The 23,507-nt window shown below is 58.2% G+C and overlaps 1 protein-coding gene across 3 annotated transcripts in view; it reads left to right on the forward strand.

Annotated features, from left to right (window-relative positions):
• The window catches only part of CHCHD6 (coiled-coil-helix-coiled-coil-helix domain containing 6), a 105,739-nt gene that overhangs the window by 17,127 nt on the left and 65,105 nt on the right, over positions 1-23,507 (forward strand). For all 3 annotated transcript variants that reach the window (XM_020881235.2, XM_020881250.2, XM_020881242.2), the window contains 3 exons: positions 7,087-7,195; positions 10,688-10,760; positions 12,219-12,363. In XM_020881235.2, the coding sequence (XP_020736894.2) occupies positions 7,087-7,195; positions 10,688-10,760; positions 12,219-12,363 (327 nt within the window). The remainder of the gene's footprint in view (positions 1-7,086; positions 7,196-10,687; positions 10,761-12,218; positions 12,364-23,507) is intronic.

Genomic DNA, 23,507 nt, shown 5'->3' on the forward strand with positions numbered 1-23,507 from the left:
TTCCCACTGCCTCCAGCGGTTTTCAGGCCTGACTCACAGGGCCCTGTGCGTGCTGGCATCACCTTCTCCTGTCATCGCCCGTCCCTTGGGGAGGATGTGTGCTCCTGCCCTGCCGTTTCACACTTCTGTGCCCCTCTGTCTGCAGGACAGTCCACGGGAAAATGACACGCTGCACAGCGAGTGGTGAACCTTGGACCAGAAATTAGGGTCATCATAGCCTCAGAGCACTGGGCAGACTAGAGACAGGGTGAGAGGTCCCCACAGTCTGGAAGGGGCGGCAGCTCCCAGCTGTGGGAGGAACTCGACCCAGCAGATGCGAGGGGCTCCCCTGAAAGACATCCTTGGGGGATTTGCCCCCATCCTTGGGGAACCTCTTCCTCGGGCTCAGGACCTGTTCACAGGTTCCCTCTGCACTGTCAGAGGTCACCATCCCGGGTCCTGCAGCCTCTGCTCTGGGGGGAGGGAGTTCTGCTCTTGGTTTCTGGCTCCAGCATGGGACCTGGAGCCAGGCTTATAAGCAGGACCCTTGGACAGAGGTTTAAGCCCCTGGCTCCTTACTTCTTGAATGAAATCGTCAGCCTGGGAACTTCAGGGTATTCACAACATTTTGAAACTTGGAGGCTTGGCATCAACTCACTTTTTAGTTCTTTGAGGTAAACATCAAAAGACTGGTCTGTATTTGCGTGTGGCAGCCCTTGGCTAGAGCTGTGAGGTCGCCGCCCTCCCCGGGGTCTTCTCTCACTGCGCCCCTGCCCCCCGTACTGCCAGGCCGCCTCATCCGTTTGTGTCGCCTGCCGGGCCCCTGGGGCGCTGGCAGTCACTGCCCTCCAGGACTCTTCTTGTCCAGATACTTGGATTTGATCTGTGGATCTAATTTCAGCTCATAGACAACTGAAGGACTAGCCAACAGAATCTCCACGGCAACCACTGCAGCAAAGCAGAGGCATCTTCTTAGAGTCGCAGGAGGGCAGAGCCACCTGGGGCTGGATGCCCGAGCCTTGTCTGGAGCCTGTGCGGTGCTCGGCCTGCTCGCAGGAGCCATGGGCCAGGGAAGGAGGGTGCAGCAGGCACCCAGAGGGTCCTCGGAAGACGGCGCTTGAACAGTCGCGGCATGAAGGCCCCCACCCCGCATCCTGTGTGAGGCCGTGAGGACGTTACCTGGGGCACCCAGAGCCGTGCTTGATGTGAAGAACGGTGCTTGGAAAGCAGCCTCCTTGCAGCCGCCTCTCACACATGTCTATAGGGGTTGCTTTCTTAGACTAAAAGCTGTTAATTTTCATGTTGATGTTTTCCTAATTAAGTAGGCCGTTGATGAGCACAGGCGTACTCCGCCTTCCACTGCCTGCCCTGGGCTCAGTAAAGCACCGTCCACGGCAGGAGAGGCGGCTTGCTGAACTTCTCCTCCTGGGACCCTCCCTGCTGTGAGAACCGACTTGTCCCCTCGCTGCAGCCCGGCTCCCTGTGGCTGCCCTCACCAAGCGTCCCTCAGGGATCTAAATCTGCCCGTGGCCTCTGTGCTGAGGCCCGTCTGTGCTGCTCTGGGGCAGCTCTGTCGCTGCCAGGCACGCACGCCTTCATCTTTAGTGGGGTGGGCCCGGCCAGGAGCCTGGCAGGCGGAGGTGCCCACATGCATGGGCCAGGCTGATCACATCCCTGTCTTTCAGGGGAGCCCCTGGCATCTGCCGGGTCGAGTTCCTCCCACAGCTGGGAGCTGCCGCCCCTTCCAGACTCTGGGGACCTCTCATCCTGTCTCCAGTCTGCCCTGTGCTCTGAGGCTGCAACGACCCTGATTTCTGGTCACAGGTTCGCCACCCGCTGTGCAGCGTGTCATTTCCCGTGGACTGAAGCTGCTGGGTTGGACTCAGGACCTGCACACACACTGTGTTTTGGGCTCAGTGAGGACGTGCCCTCTCCAGCGAGTGGGGGTCACCTGCCCCTCACCCATTTCTCGAAGGCTGTGGGATGCATCTGTGTTCACAGGCCAGCAGTTGCCACCTTCCTAAATCCTTCCAGGCGCTCCCAAGCCTCCATGGCGTGCCGCCTCCCGTCTCTGTAGGAATGAGGCCCCGCTGTGTGCGCCATGCTGTGGGTCACCCCGCTCCGCGCCTGTGTCCATCCAGGTGTGCGGTCTCTTCACCGTGGGCCTCGGAGCAGCCCTGGGCAGCTCAGCCGTGTGACTGCCCGCACCGTGAGCTACTGCCATGCCACAGAGGGGCACGTGGAGCGGATGGGGGTCCCTGCCCCGGGTCAGGCAACCAGCGGTCGCTTGGTTGGCTTCTGACCCAGGCCCATCTGGCCCCACAGCCCCTGTCCTCACTCTGCACCAGCCGCTTCAGCATGCCGGGCCCTGTTTCCGGGTGTGGAACAGGAAGCTTCCAGAAGGGAGGAGTGGGTCAGGGCCCCACAGCTGGGTGTGGGTGGGCTCCTCCTTCCCAGCGCTGCTCGGGGTTTGGCCCTCTGCCCCCTGACCGTGCCCAGCTCCCCGTGCCCAGCTCTGATAGCACAGTGACCGGTGGGCCTCAGGCCCCGAGTCCCCAGACCCGTCTGCTCTGGGGCCTCCGTTCTGGTTGTGTTGGTACAGGGAGCGCTGCCCAGATGGTGTTTATTCTCGCATGACTACTGTGTGTGTGTCTGTGTGTATTTGTTGATTAAAAATATTCCTTGCTTTATTTTGCAGCAACATTAAAAAATATTACAAATCTCCTCCTGCCCCTGAGAAGCTTGCCAGTGTTTTCCTTAACCCCTCGCTCACCAGGTGGTGCAGTTTGGTGGATCCCCCTGGGGGCCTGGGACGAGGAAACCAGAGCCCCCTCCGCTGTGCAGAGCTCCCCCGCCCACCACAGCCTCCCTTGCTCCCAGGCTCAGTGGGCCTTTGACCTTGGTCCTCCCCTCCAGCCTAACACATGGCTCCCGTCAGACTCTCAGACAGGCTGGACTTGGCTCCTCTCAGAGGCCTGCACTCACCCTTCCCTCTGCTCGGAATTAGATCCTTTCCCCCTGATTCTTAAGACGTGAGCCTGGCAGGCCTCCTCATGTCAGGCAGGGGTCCCCATTAGTGCCGTCTCCTCTGAGGGAACTTCCCGCCATCCCCATGTGTGCCCGGCCCTGCGGGACTGTGTTTTATTCTTTCTCAGCACTCACTCTCATGCTTCTTGGATTTTAATGACATGTTAGTTTTGAAATAGAGATATCAAATACTATGTGGAAAAACCCACCTCTTACCCTTTACCGTCTGTCAGTCCCTGTTTCCGCCTTCACCCAACCCCAAGGCAGCTAGCCTCCTTTCACCTCTGGAGAGTTGCCTGTTCTGCATACTTCACACAAGTAGGGTGTGCAGTGTGTGGACTCCTTCACTAGGTGTGATGCTCTCAGGTCATCATGCTGTGGCCTGTGTGAATTCTTCATCCCTTTTTGTGGCTGATACTCCATTATTTTTACTCATCCCCCATGCCAGTTGATGGATGTGTGAGTTTTTTTTCCACCTTTGCCTGTTATGGATGATGCTGATGTAAACTCACAGGTGCAGATGAGTGTGAACGTGAATTTGCATTTCTCTTGAGCGGGTACCAGGAGTGGAACTGCCAGGTCTAACAGTGACGCTGTGTTAAACTTTCGAGGAACTTGCAGACTGGTTTCCATGGTGACAGCACCATTTATTTGCTACCAGCAGGGTATTAGGGTTCTGACTTGTGCATGTCCTGGCCGACACTTGCTACTACCTGAAATTTTTGATTATGGATATTGTAGTGGGTGTGAAGTGATATCTCCTTGTGGTTTGAACTTGCTTATGTCTCTTGACTAAGGATACTGGGCATCCTTTCATTTGGTTTTAGCCATTTGTGTATGTTCTTTAAAGACATGATCTTTCGGATTCATTGCCTATTTTTAAATTCAATTATTTTTCTTTGTATTGTTGAGTTGTAGGAGTTCTTTTTATATTCTAGTTACATATCCTTGTCAGATAAATGATCTGCAAATTCTGTGTGTGATCCCTGAACTTGCTTCATTGTGTCCTTTGAAAAACAAAACGCTTTAATTTGGTGAAGTTCAATATATTTGTTTTCTCTTTGATTGCTCCTGCTGTCAGTGTCATATCTACAAAATCACTGCCAAAGCCAAGGTCATAAAGATTTACCCCTCTAGTTTCTTCTGAGAATTACATTGTTTTAACTGCTGCATTTTGATCTCTGATCCCTTTGGAGTCAGGTTTGGTATATGGTGTGAGATGGGGGTCTAACTTCATCCTGCTGCACCTGGGCGGCCAGCTGTCCCAGCACCGTCTGTTGACGAGACTCTTCTTTACCCATTAAGTAGTTTTGGCACCTTGTCAATCAGTCAAGCACAGATACATAGGTTTGTTTATGTATTCTCAGTTCTCTTCCACTGCTGTGCTTGCTAGGTCTTCTCTTGTCCCATAATCATCAACTAGCTATTTGATTAAATACCAGAGGGGCTCAATTTTATTATTTTAATTTTAGCTGCTAAAAAATGTTCTTGGTAAAAAACTGCAGCACAGAAGTGCCAGAAGTGACAGTCCTGGCCTGTCTGCTCCTGCCCAGGTGTAGAATATGCCTCAGGAGTATGTGAGGTGCACTTGAGCGGATGCACACACTGGAGAATGTGTGTGTGCCAAGGCTGCGTGTCTGCCTCTTTAATTGTGAATGTTTTTTACAAATTCGAGATGCACGAGATGTCCTCTGACTCTGACAGGGACGTGTCTTGCCTGCCTTTCTTGATGGCTGTGCAGTGTCTCACAGGAGGCACGCCGTGGTTTCTCTAGCCACTGCCTGTCCTGCACATACGGTCATTTCTTCTTCCTGTGCGAGGCCCCCGCCTCTGTGCACTCGGGGAGCACTTTCCTGTCCCGGACCCCTGAAGTGGAGCTGTTGCCATGCGCTCCATCCTTAGGTCCTCTCTTTAACACGTCCCTCCCTGTGCTCTGCGATGCTGTGCCTGTACTAGGCGTTCAGCAAAGTGACTGACGCTCTCAGGGGCTGTTTCACTCTGGCCCATGAAGGAAAGCCTTGATTATCCAGCTGTCGTGGGGGAACCAGGGTGAATGAGTCAGGCCGTGCTAGATTTCCTGCTGTGAGTGTGGCCCTGGGGGAATTGGAAGGGATGGAGAAGTGGCCCCTGCTCTTGGCGTATTTGCAGACCTTTAGATGAGGCCAGTAGGATGTGAGGCACTTCCCCAGAGTGTACGCCTTGCAGCAAGTAATGGAGCCGGCAAAGGGACTGAGACCCCCGGGAGTTAGACTTTGGAGGCCAGGGGGATTTGACTACAGAACTTGCACAGGACTGGGGAAACAGAGAAACAGACTCTTGGAGGGCCCAAACACCAGGATCCAGGAGAAGGGAGCAGTGTCCCCACAAGAGACTGAGCCAGATTTGCCCAGGAGGGTCCAGGAGTCTCCTGCAGAGGCGCGGGTCGACAGTGGCCTGCTGCGGGGTCAGGGCACAGAGTACACAGTTCAGGCGCAAGTCCTTGTGAAGGGGGTCGCCATTGCTGCCATTGCCCCTGCCATGCTTTGGCCCGAGGCCAAACAACAGGGAGGGAACACAGCCCCCGCCCATCAGTGGAAAATTGGATTAAAGATTCACTGAGCATGGCCCCGCCCATCAGAACAAGAGCCAGATCAGAGTTTCCCCACAGTCTGTCTCTCCCAACCGGAAGCTTCTACAAGCCTCTTAACCATCAGAGGGCAGACAGAATGAAAACCACAGTCACAGAAAACTAACCAAACTGATCACATGGACCACAGCCTTGTCTAACTCAATGAAACTATGAGCCATGCCATGTAGGGCCACCCAAGACAGATGGGTCATGGTGGAGAGTTCTGACAAAATGTGGTCCACTGGAGAAGAGAATGGCAAACCACTTCAGTATTCTTGCCTTGAGAACCCCATGAACAGTATGAAAAGGCAAAAAGATAGGACACTGAAAGATGAACTCCCCAGGTCGGTAGGTGCCCAATATGCTACTGGAGATCAGTGGAGAAATAACTCCAGAAAGAATGAAGAGATGGAGCCAAAGCAAAAACAACACCCAGTTGTGGATGTGACTGGTGATGGAAGTAAAGTCCGATGCTGTAAAGAGCAATATTGCATAGGAACCTGGAATGTTAGGTCCATGAATCAAGGTAAAATTGGAAGTGGTCAAATAAGAGATGGCAAGAGTGAATTTCGACATTTTAGGAATCAGTGAACTAAAATGGACTGGAATGGGCAAATTTAATTCAGATGACCATTATATCTACTATTGTGGGCAAGAATCCCTTAGAAGAAATGGAGTAGCTCTCATAGTCAGCACAAGAGTCCGAAATGGAGTACTTGGATTCAATCTAAAAAATGACAGAATGATCTCTGTTGTTTCCAACTCTTAATATCACAGTAATCCAAGTCTATGCCCCACCCAATAATGCTGAAGTTGAACCGTACTATGATGACCTATAAGACCTTCTAGCACTAACACCCAAAAAAGATGTCCTTTTCATTATAGGGGACTGGAATGCAAAAGTAGGAAGTCAAGAATACCTGGAGTAACAGGCAAATTTGGCCTTGGAGTACAAAATGAAGCAGGGCAAAGGCTAATAGAGTTTTGCCAAGAAAATGCACTGGTCATAGCAAACACCCTCTTCCAATCAACACAAGAGAAGACTCTACACGTGGACATCACCAATGGTCAATACTGAAATCAGACTGATTATATTCTTTGCAGCCAAAGATGGAGAAGCTCTATACAGTCAGCAAAAACAAGACTGGGAGCTGACTGTGGCTCAGATCATGAACTTCTTATTGCAAAATTCAGATTTAAATTGAAGAAAGTGGGGAAAACCACTAGACCATTCAGGTATGACCTAAATCAGTGGAGTGGGAGAGAAGGTCCTTAACTTGGTGCTGTCCGTGGTGGGACCCTGGACGCCCCCAGGGAAGGGTGGGCCCACAGGAGTGGTTCTGAGTGGAATTCAGTGCATTATGGGAGTTGGTCTTGAGGAGGTGGTCTGCTTAGAAATTCGGGGTGTGAGTGAGGGACGTCACTTCCCCAGGGTTCTGTAATGTAACCGTTCCCCTCAATCCTTGCCACAGCTGTCTGAAAACGTGGTCAACCGCATGAAGGATCCCGGCCAGCCGTCCGGAGTCGGGCCGTTGGACCCTCCAGCTGCTGCCCTTGGCTCCTCCGGAGGCCGAGAGAAAGGTAGGCCAGGGCGGAAGGTCTGGGCGCGGTTGGGTGGAGTGGTCCTCCTGGAGACAGCGCCCTGAGCCCTGGGTGGTGCGTGCAGGAAGCACTTCCCAGGAGCGAGGGACCCGCGTGGCGCGCTCCCGTCCAAGGACAGCAGTGTCCGCAGAGCCTGCAGGACCGCTGCTGAGTCAAGGGCAGAGTCCCCCACTGTGCCAGCCTCTCCGCACGGGAGGAGGCAGTGACGGGGTGGCCTTGGTGTCGTCCTCAGAGCTCTGACCTGCCCTTCGCCCTGGGGTCCTGGCCCTGCTCCTGGGCTGGTGGCGCTGGGCTCCGGGAGGGCCGCCACCCAGCCCCCAGGCCCCCCAGCCCGCCCGGAGCCGCCTGCGCTGGGCAGGAAGGGCCTGCATTCCCCGCTGGCACATCTGTCATGGGAGGAAAAGCCTGTGCTTTTCTTGAAATAATTCCTGTTAGCAAACACACACAAAAGTGAAGTCGCTCAGTCGTGTCTGACTCTTTGCGACCCCATGGACTGTAGCCCACCAGGCTCCTCGTCCATGGGATTTTCCAGGCAAGAATACTGGAGTGGGTTGCCATTTCCTTCTCCAGGGGATCTTCCCAACCCAGGGATTGAACCTGGGTCTCCCACACTGTAGGCAGATGCTTTACCATCTGAGCTACCAGGGAAGCTTTAGCAAGCACAGAGGAACAACGCATTTAAGAGTGGAGAAAGTATAGTGCAAAAATATTAAGACGTCACAGACTGGAAAAGTCCTCGTGGCAGCTGGTTAAATGCAGAGCTTGTCAAGGAGGAGCTGGGTTCCCCGCTGCAGTGTGTGTGCGTGCTTTACATCGAAGGGCTGGAGGGGCGCAGCCTTGCAGTGGAGCTGCCTTCTCCGCTGATCTGCCCCGCTGGGGTGCCAGCTCGCAGGGGGCTGCTGCCTCCTGTCCGCTCCGCGTGGGCTGCGTGCTGGCCCTGTGGTTGTGAGCCCTGTGCTGGGATACCACCCAGCCTGTCGGGAGCTGAGTGTGTGACCCTGCAGGGTACCGTGTCGCCTGCCCGTGAGACATGGGCGCCCATCGGGGCCGGCGGCACAGGGGAGGGCTCGTTACTCGGGGGCTCCAGGAAGCCGGCGCGGGAGCTGGACTTTGAGGTGCGGCCCTGCAGATGGGGTGGCGGGGGCTCAGGCGTGGCGCAGCCTCACCCGTTTCAGGACCCGTGCGTGGTTTCCTGTCTGGAGTGTGAGGCGCAGGAACGGCGGCCTGGGCTGCTGGCTGGGCCTTGTGACACTCCATCCCCTGCACTGTTTGCCTTGGGGCTCCTGACACGCTTTAGGGACTCCGAGCTTCTACTGCAGGGACGTGGGTTCAGCCACTGGTTGAGGAATTAAGATTCGGCAAGCCATGCTACATGACCATGAAAATAACAAAGTATTTTGATGTTTGACAGTGAGTGAGTTTTGACTTTCTGAAAGCTGGAGAGTCGTCAGTGTGGATGGACTTCCCTGAAGTGGACTGATTTTAGGATTCTTTTTTATTATATGTTGTAAGGTATATGTTTATTTGACTGCACCAGGTCTCAGCTGCAGCCCGTGAGATCTCCTTTGGGCCGATCGGGGTCCTTCCCTGCTGTGCACGGCCTCTCTGCTTGTGGTGCACAGGCCCAGTAGTCATGGCGTCTGGGATCTTAGTTCCCCAGCCGGGAATCGAACCTGCATTCCCTGCATTGCAAGGAACGGATTCTTAACCTCTGCACCGCCTGGGAAGTCCCTGCTTTTACTTTCAAAAGCAGTGTTAGCTCTTAGTTTACTAATAAAGAAAGTTAAAAGAAGTTAAACTTCTTTAATTTTTCTTTTTAATTTATATAAATTTATAATTTATAAATTTCTTTATAATTTTCTTTATAAATTTTCTTACTTTAATTTTTCTAAATAGGAAAAGAAGTTAAAATTAAACCCTTAAGTCACACCATACCCCAAGTGCATGTCTGAAGTCAGAGATCGAAATATAATGAAGAAACTTTAAATGAAGAAGGGTGGGAAATATGACTAAAATTTGAGACAGTTTAGAAAAAATGAGTGAAGAACGAGTGAGAAACTAGCAAAGTATGAGCAGAGTTCACCTGCCAAGGGCCGTGACGCCCTCTGACGGGCTGCAGGGAAACGTGCAGAGACAGTCACACCCGTGACGAGGGCCCGGCCCCTTGCATGGTTGCTCCCTCGTGGCATCACCAGCGCAGGACTGGCCCGATGCCGTGGAATGTGGCTGTAAGGGTCTGGGCACGAACTCTACAGTGGGTGCCCACATTACTTTTGTAGTCATGAGAAAGGAAAACTATGTAGAAAGCAAAAATGTGATAAATCTTACTTCAGGAGAGTGTTGTCAGTCAGTCACTAAGTCCAGGGAGCCTTCCATCAGGCCCACACCTGCAGTGCCTCCTGCATGCTCCTGGCGAGGCCCCAGCGCGCCTGCCCGGCCTTCTGGAGAGCTGTGTGCCCAATGAGGCCCAGGGGGCTGCCCCAGGGGGCCTTCCCGAGGGCCTGAGCCCCCAGCCTCTGCGGTTGACAGCCATGAAGGTCTTGGGAGCAGCACCCATCTGCCCACCTTCCTCCCACAGCCTGGTTCTCCTGCTGGGTTTCCTGTGGCCCACGTGGCCGAGCGTGGACGCCTGCAAGCAGGCGGAGACATTGGCCAAGGTCTCTGCTGTGTGGGGACCATGAAGCTGAGGCCACGGGGGCAGCAGACCCTCACTGTCACTGTGTGGTGGAGGAGGGGAGTGAACAGGTTTGCTTGGAGATCCCCGGGTTCTTGCTGCAGGAAGGTGGGCCTCCCGTGATTGCCTGAAGCGCTGTCACACTCGAGGTGACGCAGGTGGAAAGGTGTGCAGACTTCCTTCCCGGGAGCGCAGGCCGCGTTCAGATCAGAGCCCTAGGGAAGGGGCCCAAGAGACACAGGCCGCGCCCCCGCTGACCCCTCAGTGTGGAGGCGAGGAGCTCCCCTCAGCCGGCTGGCCTCCTGGGGAGGGTGCCTGGGTTCTAGCAGCTGAGAGGTAGAAGGGGGGTGTCGCTCACTGCACTCAGGTGTCCACACTGACCCAGTGACCCTGCCACCCTGTCTGTACAGGACACAGACCAGGGGCCTTCAGGGCGCCTCCCTCCTGACAGCAGGGCAAGCCTGTGTTCTGTGTTGGCCCCGGGCACGTCCACCCCGGGGGCGTCCTCCTGGGCCCTCTCCTGGGTGAGCACCATGACCGCGTCCATCTGGGGGCGTCCTCCTGGGCCCTCTCCTGGGTGAGCACCGTGACCGCGTTCATCTGGGGGCGTCCTCCCGGGCCTTCTTCTGGGTGACCACCGTGACCGCGTCCATCTGGGGGGCGTCTTCCCGGGCCCTCTCCTGGGTGAGCACCGTGACCGCGTCCATCTGGGGGCGTCCCCTCGGCCCCCTCTGGGTGATGCTGAGCCTCCCTGCATCCGTGGGTTGCTGCTGACCTCTTCTTATCCATCTCTGCAGACTCGAAACCGCCCAGGCCGGAGTGTGGCAGTGCCCAGGGACCCCTGAGGGTGCAGGTGGACCCCCTTGAGAGGTATGCTGAGGAGCCGCTCGCCCCGGGCCTACGCCTTCCTCGCCAGGTGCCTTCTCCTCACCCAGAGGCCAGGGGTTCTGGTCCCTCACGTTGTCTTACGTCGGTGGGACGCCAGGCCTGCGGTTTCGGTGGCTCTGGTCCTCGTGTGACGACAGGAGACTCTGGGTGGGGGAGGGCGGGGCTCCATGGCCTTGCGGGTGTGCACAGCCGTGTTTGGAGGAGCTCACTCGTGGCCTGGCTGCAGGTGTGGGCGCCTCCCCAGCACAGGCCTCAGGCTGGTGAGCGCCCTGGCTGGGGCAGGGCTGGCAGGCAGCGGCAGAGGCCCTGGGTGCACCGTGTCTCTAGGCCTCAGGGTCCCCGGGGCTGATGTGGGGTCCTCGCGGTGTGGCTCAGCAAGCCCCTGGCTGGTACTGAGGGGCTCGTCTGCAGCCGCAAGGTTGTGCCTCTGTAACGGATGCAGACAGCTCCCCTCGGGGGGGCGGCGGGCCTGGGTCAGCCCTGCTGGGCAGCCCCCTCTGCAGGTCAGCGCAGCCGCGTCCGTCCTGTGATCTCAAAAGGACCCACCTTCTGAGAGTGTCCAGTCCCTAATCCCCAGAGGTCTCATCCAAGCAATTAACCAGAATATTATTTAAAAAAAATACTTTTAAGCATTTTAAAAAACGTTCAAGTAATACGTGCTATTGGAAGACTTAGGATATATATGGAATGAAAAATTCACCGGTAGATTCATCATCCCATATTAACATTTTGGACTTTTTTTTTCAAATGTTTTTTTTCCCTCTAGTTTAGCCTTATGTTTTTCAAAGTTGTGTAAAATTTTGTTATCTTGCTGTTTTTATCCAGTCTTCTAATTATCTTCCATTTGTCTCACTGCCTTGTGAGCATTTTCCCTGCTGAAGGCCCCATGTCTGGTCCTCGGTCTTGGGGCTGTGCTGCGGCAGAGAGTGTGGCTCTCAGGGCCTCATGCCCGCTGTGCTCTCTGGGCTGAACTGCCGCGGCCTTTTCCACTCTTGAGTTGTTTACCCCCCCAGTAAAGAGCGCTTCTAAGACCTCTCAGCCGCCTGTTTCTTTCTCTGGGAGGATCTCACCAGGGGGACTAGAGACAGGTCCAAGCGGAGGGGCGCGTCCAGGACGCAGAGGTGACCGTTGAGAACCAAGGCTACTGCTCCCGACCCTGCAGTCCTGGCGTGGGGCGGGGAGGCGGGCTGTCCCCCGCCCCTCTCTGAAGGGGCCTCGGATAGTGGGGTTGGGCCCCTGCCTTGCGGATCTCTCACTGGGCATTGGGTCTCCGGTTCCCCAGCTGTCTGAGGACATGTGGCAGTGTCCCCCAACCCCTGGGGACCGTCGCTGGTGCCTGACCCTTTCTGGTGGCTGTGCGTCCTGTCGGCCCTCACGTCCCTGCCCCAACCGCTGCGTGAGCCGCGCTGCACCTGTGTCTCCATCTCTCCTCTGGCCCAGGTGTGACCGGGAGCAGGCTGTGGTCCAGCACGAGCTGGTCCGTGTGGCCACGACAGACAGAGAGCCATCTGCAAAGCCCCGGAGCGTGACCCTGCGTCCTGGGGAGGGCAGTGCAGACCAGGAGAAGCAGCGGTCGGCCCACCTGGTGAGTGCAGGTCCCCAGGCGGCCCTCCTGGCTCCGCTGGTCCAGGGAGCAGAGTTCAAGCCCTGGACCTGTGTCGGGCTGAAGTCACAGCTTCTCCTCCATGGGGACGGTGTCCTAGGGATTGGGAGCCAGGTCTGTGGCCGGGGGTTTGTCACCGTGGAGACGGCCGGGGGCAGGCAGTCCAGCAGCCAGGTAGGCGGGGCCTGGCCAGGACACGCAGGGCTCATCAGTCTGGACGGAGGCCTGGTGAGCACTGCAGCCTGCGTGCGGCTCTCACCGGAGTCCTGGGCCTCACAGCTCCCCTCTGGCCCTGCCCCCAAGTGTCCCCAGAGGAGACCCCCCACAGGGGGAGGGGTCTCCTGCCTCCAGCACAGGCCTGGGTTTCTTTCCATGAAGGGCAGCTTTAGAGTGAAGACTCCCCTGGATGTCCGGGTGGATGGTGCCCTCTGCCAGCACACAGAGCCCACAGGGCCCAAGGCCGCCTTATCTCTGCAGGTGCCCCTGAATCCTTGTGAGGCCCCGCTCTCCACTGGTCACCGTCCGCTTCCTAGTGCAGCTGGAGGCCCCGCTCCCTTTGGGAGCTCGCTGCTTCCTGTTGTGGGTCCTTAGGTGGGATTCTGGCGGCTGTTTTCCCTGCTCCGGTCCAGACAGGGTCTGGGCACAGGGCCCAGGGTAGCCAGTCATGCCCGACCCAGGTCGTGCAGTGCTGGGGGTGTGGGGGCTGGTCTGGGGCTTCCACACCGTCAGGGGTGCCGACCAGGAGAAGTGCCTCTGGGAGGCTGTGTGGCTGCTGCCTCCTGCACTGCCGGGTGCGTGGGCTTTGGCTGGAGGTCAGGCAACGGATTAGCCTGAGCAGACGCAGAGAAGCGCAGTCAGAGCTCCAGTGGAAGGGAGCAAGTCACCGTCAGAGCCCCAGCGGAGCTCTGGCGGAGGGTAGCGAGGCTGCGGCATTGCCTGCAGTGGGTCCTGTGCTCGCAGCTGCTTCAGCGCATGTGGTGTCAGAAGTGTACGTTGAGAGTTTAGGAAGGAGGGGAAGGATGGGAGTAGAACCTGAGTTGGGCAGAGGGTTTTCTTTCCTTCCTGGGGTCCTTGCAAGTGGGACAGGGGAGCCTGGGCCCTGGCTGGGCCCTTCTCCCTGCCTCCTGACCCCAGAGGCCCCGACCCTGCGCCTGCCGCCAGCTGGAGGGTGTCTGTCCAGGGTGCTGAGTGTCGCGGGCATTCAGCGTGCTCCTTGCTCTGGTTTCTGTAGCGTGGCTATTTGGTCCTCTTCTGTGTGAGAGAATGATTGAGCTCCTTACTGGAGAAAGTCCATAAAGCTAATGACAAGGAATGGCAGTCCTGTCTGTGACCTGCTTCTGAAGGCCTGTTCTGCGCGTGGGGCTGCTGCAGTGAGCTGCTGCGTGTGGACGCATGGTCCCCCCGCGTGCGTGTTCCCGACCCTGCCTTCATCATCTGAAGCGGGAAGGTGGGACAGACGGGCCACTGGAGTTGGAAACAGAGAAAGGCTTGTTGCAGGGAGGGCGGAGCAAGGACAGCGGCTCAGCTCCTCCGCACCCACAGCTCCTGGGAGGGTTCAGGAGAGCGTGTTCAAGGTCAGGCTGGGTGGGGGTGGCTGGGGGGTCGCAGGGTCTTTGATCAGCTGGTGCACAGTTCTCTGGTGGACTGATGATGAGGTCACAGGCCTTTCTGGCTCCTTGGTGGTGCTTTCAACATCCGTAAGCGGCTCAGGAATGCGGTTGGGGCTGTTATCTGCATACCTCTGAGAGGAGCGTGGCAGAGCAGGGGTGGGGAAGCCTGCCCCCAAGGCCCCAGAGGCTCGCCCCCGCCTCCCCTGCTGTCCTCTGCGCCTGGCCCCCGGGGCCCTGGGCCGGTCCCGATGGGCCGCAGGTGGGGCACAGGTGCTGAGCTCCATCCCTGTTGCAGCTCCCTCCTCTGCTGGCTCTGTTGGGGGCCCACGTTCACCCCGCGTGGCGCTGTGGCAGCCCATCCACACCCACTGACTCCGTCCTGCCTGCCCCGCCCCCCTCCCCCTCCCCACGCCCCTGTCTTCCCTGGCCCCTCAGGAGTTGCCTTGTCCCAGCGGCCACCCCTTGGAGCTGCCCTGTCCCCTCGTCCTGGCCCTCAGCTGTGGCGTCTGGAGATCAGAGTTGGTTTCTCAAACTCTTTGCAGCCTGGTTTTCACACCCATTGGCACTTTGATCTCAGACTCAACAAATCTGGTGCCTCTTCACGTTTCCCCGTGGATTCCTTGACAGGAAGCTGCTGCCTGGCCTTTAAACTCTCCTCTGCGCCAGTTTCTGCCAGCTCCTCCTGCCTCCCACCCTGTCCTGTTCCGCTGGGGGCTGCGGGCTGGGCTGAGCGGGACGGGCCCTAGAGGGTGCACGTGCAGCGGATCACAGGCAGGGAAGCTGGAGGCGCTTGAGGGCCGGGAACTCAGAGGAGGAGCAGGACCCCGTTAGATGGACACCCACGAGGCCTTCTCTGTGGAGCAGACCTGAGGCATGGTGCAGGACACCCGGGGTCCCGGGGCCGGAGGCTCAGTGAGCTGGGGAGCTGGGGCCACGCCTGGGGAGAGGGCGGCGCATGGAGGGGCTCGTGGGCCTGGGGGCACGTGGCCGGATGCAGTCGTACCTGGGATGGTTTCCAGAAGGTTCTGTGTGGAAATCAAAAGGAAACTGCCAGAGTCCTGCTGAGATGCCGCGGTGGCCTGGAGAGAGGGCGGGAGGGGACCCGAGCAGCAGGGGACAGGTGTGTGGGGCAGTGGGCAGGCTGGCGGGCATGTTGTGGCCACCAGCAGGGCTGGGGGCCTGTGCAGCCTCCTGTTGGCCCTCATGCCTCAGGCAGGCGGCTGTCCCAGGTCCCAGCATCCGTGAGGACCGGGAGCAGGTGTGTGAGGGGGAGGCCCCATGCAGGGCACTTCCTCCAGGTGGTGGGCCGGGTCGTGTGGTCCTCCCCTGGGAGCATGGGCCGTGGTGCACGCACTCAGTCAGGTATTTGAGGGCCGGGTGTCCTTTGGATGATCATGCGGGTTCTCTAGGACTGCAGGGTGGAGAACTGAAAATTCTGGTGGTGTCTGGCACCTGGTGTTGGAGGTTGTGGCCTAGACTGGGTTCAGGAGCCAGACTCCTGGGACGAGCCCTGCGTCCTGGCTGTCCTCCTTGGTTGCCACTTGTCTCTTGTAGGCCCTTCTCTTAGGGGGCGGTGGTCATGCCTGGGAGGCCCCTCGGTTGTCTGTGGAGTCTTGAGATCACGCACAGGAGGGGCTTGGGTGCTTGGCTCCTTGGGCTGACAGAACATTTCCCTCCTGTCAGCTTGGTGGGGGGCGTACACACTCAAGTCCTGCTTCCTTGCAGCCCCCACTGCCCCGCCCAACCCAGAGACCCTCCTCATGCCTCGTGATGCTTGCTCTTTTGCAGGTCTGGAGAGGGGTTTCCATCCTAGAGAGTTCACGGCAGAGTCCGGCCCAGACGGGTCCCTGGTTCCTGCCGGTGCCCTGCCTGTGCTCGAGGGGCTGGGAGTCCGGGCGGTCCTGCCTATGTGGGTCTGGGAAGGTGGGGAGAACCGGGCCACTCTCCTGCTTCTCACGCCCTCACCGTGGCAGGCGGTGGCTGTGGCTGTTGCCACACCAGTGTCCGGTGCCCTTGGGAACCAGGCCACATCCTGTAGCCTCTCTTGTCCCGCGTGCTGGGCCCACGAGGGGGCAGTCCTGGGCCCCGCTGGGTGGGGGGGAAGGGACGGCTGCGGGAGTCATGGGCAGGAGGACGGGACCTCGGGAGGCTGCGCCCTGCCTGGCCCCGCCTGCGCCTGTGAGCGAGGCCCTGGCCTGTGTCCTCCCGGGGGTGGGGCCGGGTCTGTCCAGCGGGAAGGGTGCCACCTGCCCTCCAGCCCCTCCGTGGGGCCACCCGGGGGGGGGCCTCTCGCTGTCACGTTCTCTCCAGGAGGCCCCGGCGGCCATCAGGCAGCAGCAGTGGGACCGGGTGGAAAGCTCCTGTCCATACGCCGCTTACTCCTGGAGCAGGAGAGTCGCGGCCCTCCCGGCCAGCGAGCAGCCTGCGGCCCCCCGAGCCTGGGGGTCTCCCCTGCTGGCGGCAGGGTGCGGACGAGGTGGCTCTTCCCGTGGCAAGTGCCTCCACTGGGCCGGCCCTGTGGGCAGCGTCTCCTTGGCTTTGCTGTGGTGGGCCGGTGGACGCTGGGGTGTTGGCCACCCCGGGGTTTTCCATGGCCCAGAGGTCAGTCAACATTGGTGACAAGACCTTCCCGGAGTGACTGGCTGTCAGGTGTCAGGAGCCTCCAGTTTGCCACTGAACCGGACTCCCTGCTGAGGGTATGGGCGCTTTGCTGCCCTCTCCCCCCGGCTGATGAGGCAGGGTCTGCAGGCGCGCACCCGGAGGCCACGGCCCCTGCTCAGCTGTGGAGCGCCTTCAGCTCATTGGCTGCTGGGTGGGTCCCGGGTAAACGCCACAGAGCTCGGGAGCTTCGGCCTGATCAGGCCTGGCCTTCTCCCAGAGGGAGACCAGCAGCTCCTGCCGCTCCTCCGCCTCCCCTCTCTCTCTGGCAGACGGGCACACTGCCCAGAGCCTTCCTGTGCCACCTTCCCTATGAGTGGGGAGTCGGGCTGCAGGCTTGGTTCTCTCCGCCGTGGGATGTGGCACTCCAGCGCGTACCTGAGCCCAACCACCCTGGACCTGGGACATCAAGAGACCTAGCGGAGCGGCTGGGCCCTCTGCAGGGGCAGCTTCCCTTGGCTGAGAGTTCCAGGGGCCCCGGCATCCTGTGGCCCGGGCTTCAGTCTCTTTACAGGTGGATGGAAACGGGCATTGGTGTGCCCTGTACTAGGGGCACGCTGCCTCCTCCGGCCTCGGGGTCAGGCCTGCTCCGTGTCGCCTTCAGCCCCTGCGCCCCGCTCGGCTGTGGCGGGCACTCAGACCCCATGTCCATTGGACCGGGACACCCAGCAGCCCCGTCTGGGCTGAGCCCCTTTCCAGGAGCTGGTGCTGGCGGAGGAGGGAGCAGGGCGAGAGGCCAGCCTGTCCAGGAACGTTCTTGCTGGCGGCTCCTCTGCACGGCGAGCTGCTTCGAGCGGCTCGGCTGCCAAGCAGAAGCCTGTTTATGGACTCTGAATGGGTTCAGGGGAGATCGCTTGCGCCTGTGTCACTGATGCTGGGCCCCAGGGTTCCCCTCAGGGACCGTGTTCCTCCACAGGAATTTGGTCTTCAGCCACCGCAGCGAACTAAAGAACTAAAGAGACTAAAGAACTACTAAAGAGCCTCTCGATGAAAGTGAAAAAGCTGGTTTAAAACTCAACATTCAAAAAATTAAGATCGTGGCATCCGGTCCCATCACTTCATGGCAAATAGATGGGGAAACAATGGAAACAGTGACAGACTTTATTTTTTTGGGCTCCAAAATCACTGCAGATGGTGACTACAGCCATGAAATTAAAAGACGCTTGCTCCTTGGAAGAAAAGCTATGACCAACCTAGACAGCATATTAAAAAGCAGACACGTTACTTTGTCAACAGAGATCCGTCTAGTCAAGCCTATGTTTTTCCAGTAGTCATGTATGGATGTGAGAGTTGGACTATCATGAAAGCTGAGTGCCAAAGAATGGATGCTTTTGAACTGTGGTGTTGGAGAAGACTCTTGAGAGTTCCTTGGACTGCAAGGAGATCCAACCAGTCCATCCTAAGGGAAATCAGTCCTGAATATTCATTGAAAGGACTGATGCTGAAGCTGAAACTCCAATACTTTGGCCACCTGATGCAAAGAATTGACTCATTGGAAAAGACCCTGATGCTGGGAAAGATTGAAGGTGGGAGGAGAAGGGGGCGACAGAGGATGAGATAGTTGGATGGTATCACTGACTCAACGGATGTGAGTTTGAGTAAACTTCGGGAGTTGGTAATGGACAGGGAGGCCTGGTGTGCTGCAGTTCACAGGGTTGCAAAGAGTCGGACACGACTGACCAATTGAACTGAAGGCAGGCAGCTTGCAGGCTGTCCCTTGGAAGGGCCCTGGGTAAGGAGCTCCCAGTGAATGGGGGTGTGGCCACCAGGAGGAGGCAAGGCTGCAGCCTGTGGCTGTGTCTGAGGGGTGGTTGTCTTCTGGCATCTGGGGAGGGAGTCTGCAGGGAAAAAGGAGCCTCGGGAGGTGGAGAGTAACGCTCTTGGTACCAGGGTGAGCGCGGGGCGGACATCAGGCACAGAGGGACCAGAGGATGTCCAGGAGGGAGGGTACAGGAGACTCCAGCCCCTACGGTCCGCTCTGGCTGGCGTGTGGTGGAGGGAGCTTGGCGGGAGGTGCCGTGCGATGCTGGACCGTGCAGAGCTGGGTGCCAGCTCGCCTGGCGCAGCTTGTCCCCCAGGGGGTCTGGGGCCCAGTGAGGGACCGGCCTGTCTGAGGCCCTGAGCCGCCGCCTGTGTCCGGAAGCCCCTGGCGTTTGTCCTGGCTCTGCGCTGGCCATGCTGGCGAGAGTTGTCTCTGGGGCTGGGCTGGCGTGCTGGCAGGAGTCGTCTCCGGGGCTGGGCTGGTGTGCTGGCAGGGGTCGTCTCCGGGGCTGGGCTGGTGTGCTGGCGGGGGTCGGCTCCAGGGCTGGGCCGCACACGTGGCCTTACACGCTGTCTTACACGCTCATTGAATCTTATAGTGTCACCAGGCTCCCCAGGGATTCTGCAGTGTATCTGTATTTGAGTCACTGTAACTCTCTCTTTGGCAGCCTGATTATTTAGGCCTGACAGGTAGGCACAACTGTCTCATTAAGTGCAGATATATTTGTATGACTTGGGGGGAAAATGGAACATTCCATTAGTCTAAGAAAAGAGTAGCAGTTGTTCCTTTTACTTGCAAACTCAGTGTGTGAGAGTTTGTTTTCATTAAATGTGTGAGGTGTGCACGCAGCACCCTGGGGGCTCCTGCTGTGACCTGCTCAGGTGCTGCCTGCTGCAGGCATCCCGGCCGGCCCCTCCTGACTCCGATCCAGGGCTGGATGCCCCGCCCGTGGGGCAGGGACATACTTGGTCCTGCCGTGTGAGGCTCCAGGGCTCACCGCTCAGAGCCCTGCGGTGGGCCGGGCCCCAGGTGACACCCCCGCATGTGGCCAGGATCCTCAGCCTCCCGAGCTGCTCTGTGGGCTGGAATCCCGGTCGGGGGATGGTGCTGAAGGCTCTGGGGTGGTTCTGTCAGATACTTCCGCTCTGGGGGTAGGTGCTTACCACTAACACGTGTCTTGCTTGCCTACAGAAGCCCTGCCAGGGGCCCCAGGTGCTGGGGGCTGGCTGGCTCGCATCCTGGTGCAGGTGGGGGCAGCCCCTGTTTCCCCACTCCTCCTCGGGGGGCCTGGGCACAGGTGGTGGGCCCTGGATGCTGCGCTTCCCCAGCTCCTGGGGTCACAGCGCCGCCGGGAGCCCAGGGCCCTCTGCTCTGTCAGGCCCGCACAGGTAGGGCAGCCCCGAGGCCGCGGCTGTGGGGCGCACACGGGTTTGCTGCCCTGTCCCCATAGCACGGCGCTGGCCCTGCGTTCTTTGTGCTACACGGTGGGGAGCACACAGCAAGCCCTGGAGAACGGGCAGGCAGTAGGTGTTGGAGGAGAAAGCAGGGGTGGGAGGGTGGAGGTTCGGGGCGCTGCTCCATCTTCTGAGGTGGGATTCATGTTAGCACACAGCTCGTTAACTCTGCCTTTCCTGCATTTGTATTCTCCTGCAGCTGTCGCCTCGCACGGTCGCAGGGCGTTTTCCTCCCTCCACGGGGCCGTGGGTGTGCTGAAAAGTGGCGAGGTGGTGGGTGAGCGGGGTGTTGGGGAGGTGAAGGAGCCAGCAAGCAACTTTCCGGTGGGAGAATGGGGGGTGGCGCTGCTCTGGGGAGGTGGGGAGCTGGTAGTGAGGGCGGGCGGGGCCTGTGGAGGCAGGAGCAGGGCATGCAGCGGGTGCTTACTAGCTGCGGCCTCCTCCCATCCACCTCCTGGGTTCAGCTGATCACAGCCCCTTGTTGACCGGGGCCTGAGACCTTGTATGTCCTGTCAGGGGAGGCCGGATGGCGTCCCACGGGTTTGGGTTGTGCCCTCGTATGCCTGCACACTGGCCAGTGGTCACACGCTTCTATATGTTCCTCCTGTTTATTTCCTCATGGGTAAGAATCCTTAAAAAAATCAGACAGTACTGACGATTTCCTCCATTAAATGGCAGTTGTACTTCGGGACACTGCCTGCAGAAAGAAAGGCTCTGTCCCGTCTGGAGACGGTTGGGGAGAGAGACCGTGGTGTGAGGAGGAGCCGGGCTCCTCTGGGAAGACTCCTGACTCCGGTTCCCGACACGCAGACCCTGTCACCATCCTCGCCCACGGCCTGGAGAGGCGTCTCCAGGACCGGGTGGGAAGCGTGGGGCTCGCTGAACACAGGGCGTCCTGCAGAGACTGCATGCGGTGGCACAGCCAGAAACGCGAGCCTGTTCTAAGGCGGCTTAGAGGACAGCTGGCCAGGAGGACTGGGCCCCCGTGCTCACACGGTCCCTGCGCTGCCTGCTCTGGGGGTGCGGAGCTGGGTGTGGGGGTTTATGGGAACCGTTACACGTTGGCAAGTGTTCAGACTTACAAGAGGAGGAGGAGCTGGAGGAGTAAGAAAGTATTTGGCGTCAACAGACCCAGCCAGACCTGTACGCCGACTTCCACGCTGGCTTGGGTGGACCCACATCAGACCTTGTTGGGGCTGCAGGCTGTCGGCAGGTCTCTGAGCTGGAGCTCAGGACAAGCTGACCTCTTCCACAAGCCCTATGTGGCCCTTTTGTAACCTTAAGTTTGTCGTCTGTGAAACAGGCTGCCAGCAGCTGCTGCTCCATGTCTGTTGGGAACTTTAAAATCTTGATTAAAAGGCACAGCTAAAGAGAGGAGACCCTGGGTGAGTTGGCAGGTCTTCCTGTGGCCATCAGTGCCCGTCAGCAGATGCCACCCCATGTCCCCTCCAGCCGGCAGCTGCCTGCTGTTTTTAGCAGCTCTGTAACTCCATTAGCCATACCCCACCTCCCAGACCCCTGTCTGTATGTTTAATTATATAAATGGCATCACAAATCACAGTGGTGTTGAACTCCATCTCATATCTCAGAGCAAATCAGAGCATGTTCCACTGCATCTCGTTGACCGGCCATCCAGCCTGGAAGCAGGCTCAGGGCAGGGCGAGGCTCTCCTCTGGGGAAGCGAGCTGGGGAGAGAGTGGTGTGTGGGGAGGGCCTTTCGGGGGGCCTCGTGGGGTTGCTCCACGCCTTTCCTCCCAGCTCGAGGTGAGCTCTTGTTTCTGTTACGCCAGTTCACGGCTGACTCGTCCTCGGCCCTTGGCTCTGCTGCTCCAGCCGCTGTGCGTGGTGGTGCCCGGGCAGGGAGGTGGCCATCTGCAGAGGCCCCAGTGGGAGGACGTGCTGACCTCGCTCAGGCCGAGGCCGGGCGCCCGCCCCCAGCGCGTCCACCCTCCGCCTGGCTTCGTCACTGCTGCTGAGCTCAGGGAGCTGAGCTGAGCTCCGTCCTTGGCTTCCGGGGTGGCCTCAGGCGCTCGAGGCTTCTGCTCTTCCTCTGGGCTCTGCGGTGGCTCAGCTCCCCCACGCCCTGCCCAGCCCTGCTGCTGACCTCCCGCGTCCAGCTGCTCCCTGGCCTGTGGCTCTGATTCCGGCTGCTCCGGCAACCACTGCTTTGGGGCCACACGATGGGGTCATCTCCCTGGGGTCATCTTCCTGCAGCCCTGTGCTGACTGCCGTGCTGACCGCTGGTCCTATGAGGTCCTTGCAGGTACTGTCCTCTCATCCACATCTTCAAGGACCTCATCTCCTGAGAACGAGAGCATTATCCTCCCTGATGATGGCGAGCTGACAGTGCCCTGCATCTGACACGGAGGCCGGGCGCATCCTTGAGGACTGACTACCGAACATCTCAGGCTGGGTCATGGGGCCTCCGCTGCGGGCATTTGTGCCTCCCGGTGTCCCTCTGTCTGTAGAACAGCCACCAGCGCTGGGTGTCCTTCCATGTTACTGGTGGTGCCGAAGGGTCCAAGCCTGGGGTTTTCTAGCGTGTCCCTGAGTTTGGTGCGTCTGGTCATCCCTCACGATTAGGTTCAGGTGAGAGCTTGCATTCCTCTGGGTGATGACCTCAGGGGCACATGATGCCACCTGTCTCCGTGTGCGGGTCAGGCTTGTTCACTCGGGTGAGGTGAGGTGGGCCGGACTTTTCTGTCCTACAGCTCCTTCCCCCTCGCAGAAAGGTCGGGAATCTGGGGTCATGCTTTGGGACTGTGGGGTGCAGAAGTCTGGGTCGTGCTTTGGGACTGTACGGTGTGCCGTTTCCAGCCTTTTAGCCAGGGCCTTTCTACTCTATTCATAGCATTCTTCACATTTTAAAGTCGTTGTTTTACTGTGGTAAAGTATATATCTCATAAACTTTGCCATCCTAACCGTTTGAGTGTAAAGTTCAGTGTCGCTGAGATGATTCCAGGGCTGTACCACTGTCACCACTATCGCTTTGCAGAGCTCTTCACCTTTCCACCCAGAGAACCTGTCCCCGTGGCCAGGAGCTCCCAGCCCCTCCCCAGCCCGGCAGCCCCTGCTCCATGCGGTGTCTCTATGAGCCCGCCCGCCCCAGGGGCCGTGTGTGAGTGGAGTCACACCGACAGGACTTACTGTCTCCTGACTGGCTCGTCTTACTCGGCATGAGGTCATCAGGGGTCATCCATGTTGAGGCAGGTGTCAAACCTCCTCCCTTTTAAGGGCAGAATCACAGTCCGTTGCGTGTGTAGACCCCGTTTCCCCGTTTTGTGTATTCATCCACCTGTCGCAGACATCTGGTTGCCTCCACCTTTCGGCTGTTGTGAATATTGCCGCTGTGAACATGGGTGAGCAGACATCTTTCCCAGACTCTGCTTTCAGTTCTCTTGCTGTATGTACCCAGTAGTGAAGTTGCTAGATCATATGAAATTCTGTTTTTAATATTTTGAGCGTGAAATTCTCATGCTGTTTTCTACAGCAGCTGCACCATTTTACATTTTTACCAGCAATGTATTAAGATGTCTCCACTTTCTCACCAACATTTATCCTTTTCTGTTTCCATTTTGTTTTTTTAAATAGCCATCCTATTTTCTGAAAAAGCCATTCAGGTGTGAAATGGTATTTCACTGT

This window comes from Odocoileus virginianus, unplaced genomic scaffold (genome assembly GCF_023699985.2).
Source record: "Odocoileus virginianus isolate 20LAN1187 ecotype Illinois unplaced genomic scaffold, Ovbor_1.2 Unplaced_Contig_3, whole genome shotgun sequence".
Classification (NCBI taxonomy): Eukaryota; Metazoa; Chordata; class Mammalia; order Artiodactyla; family Cervidae; genus Odocoileus; species Odocoileus virginianus.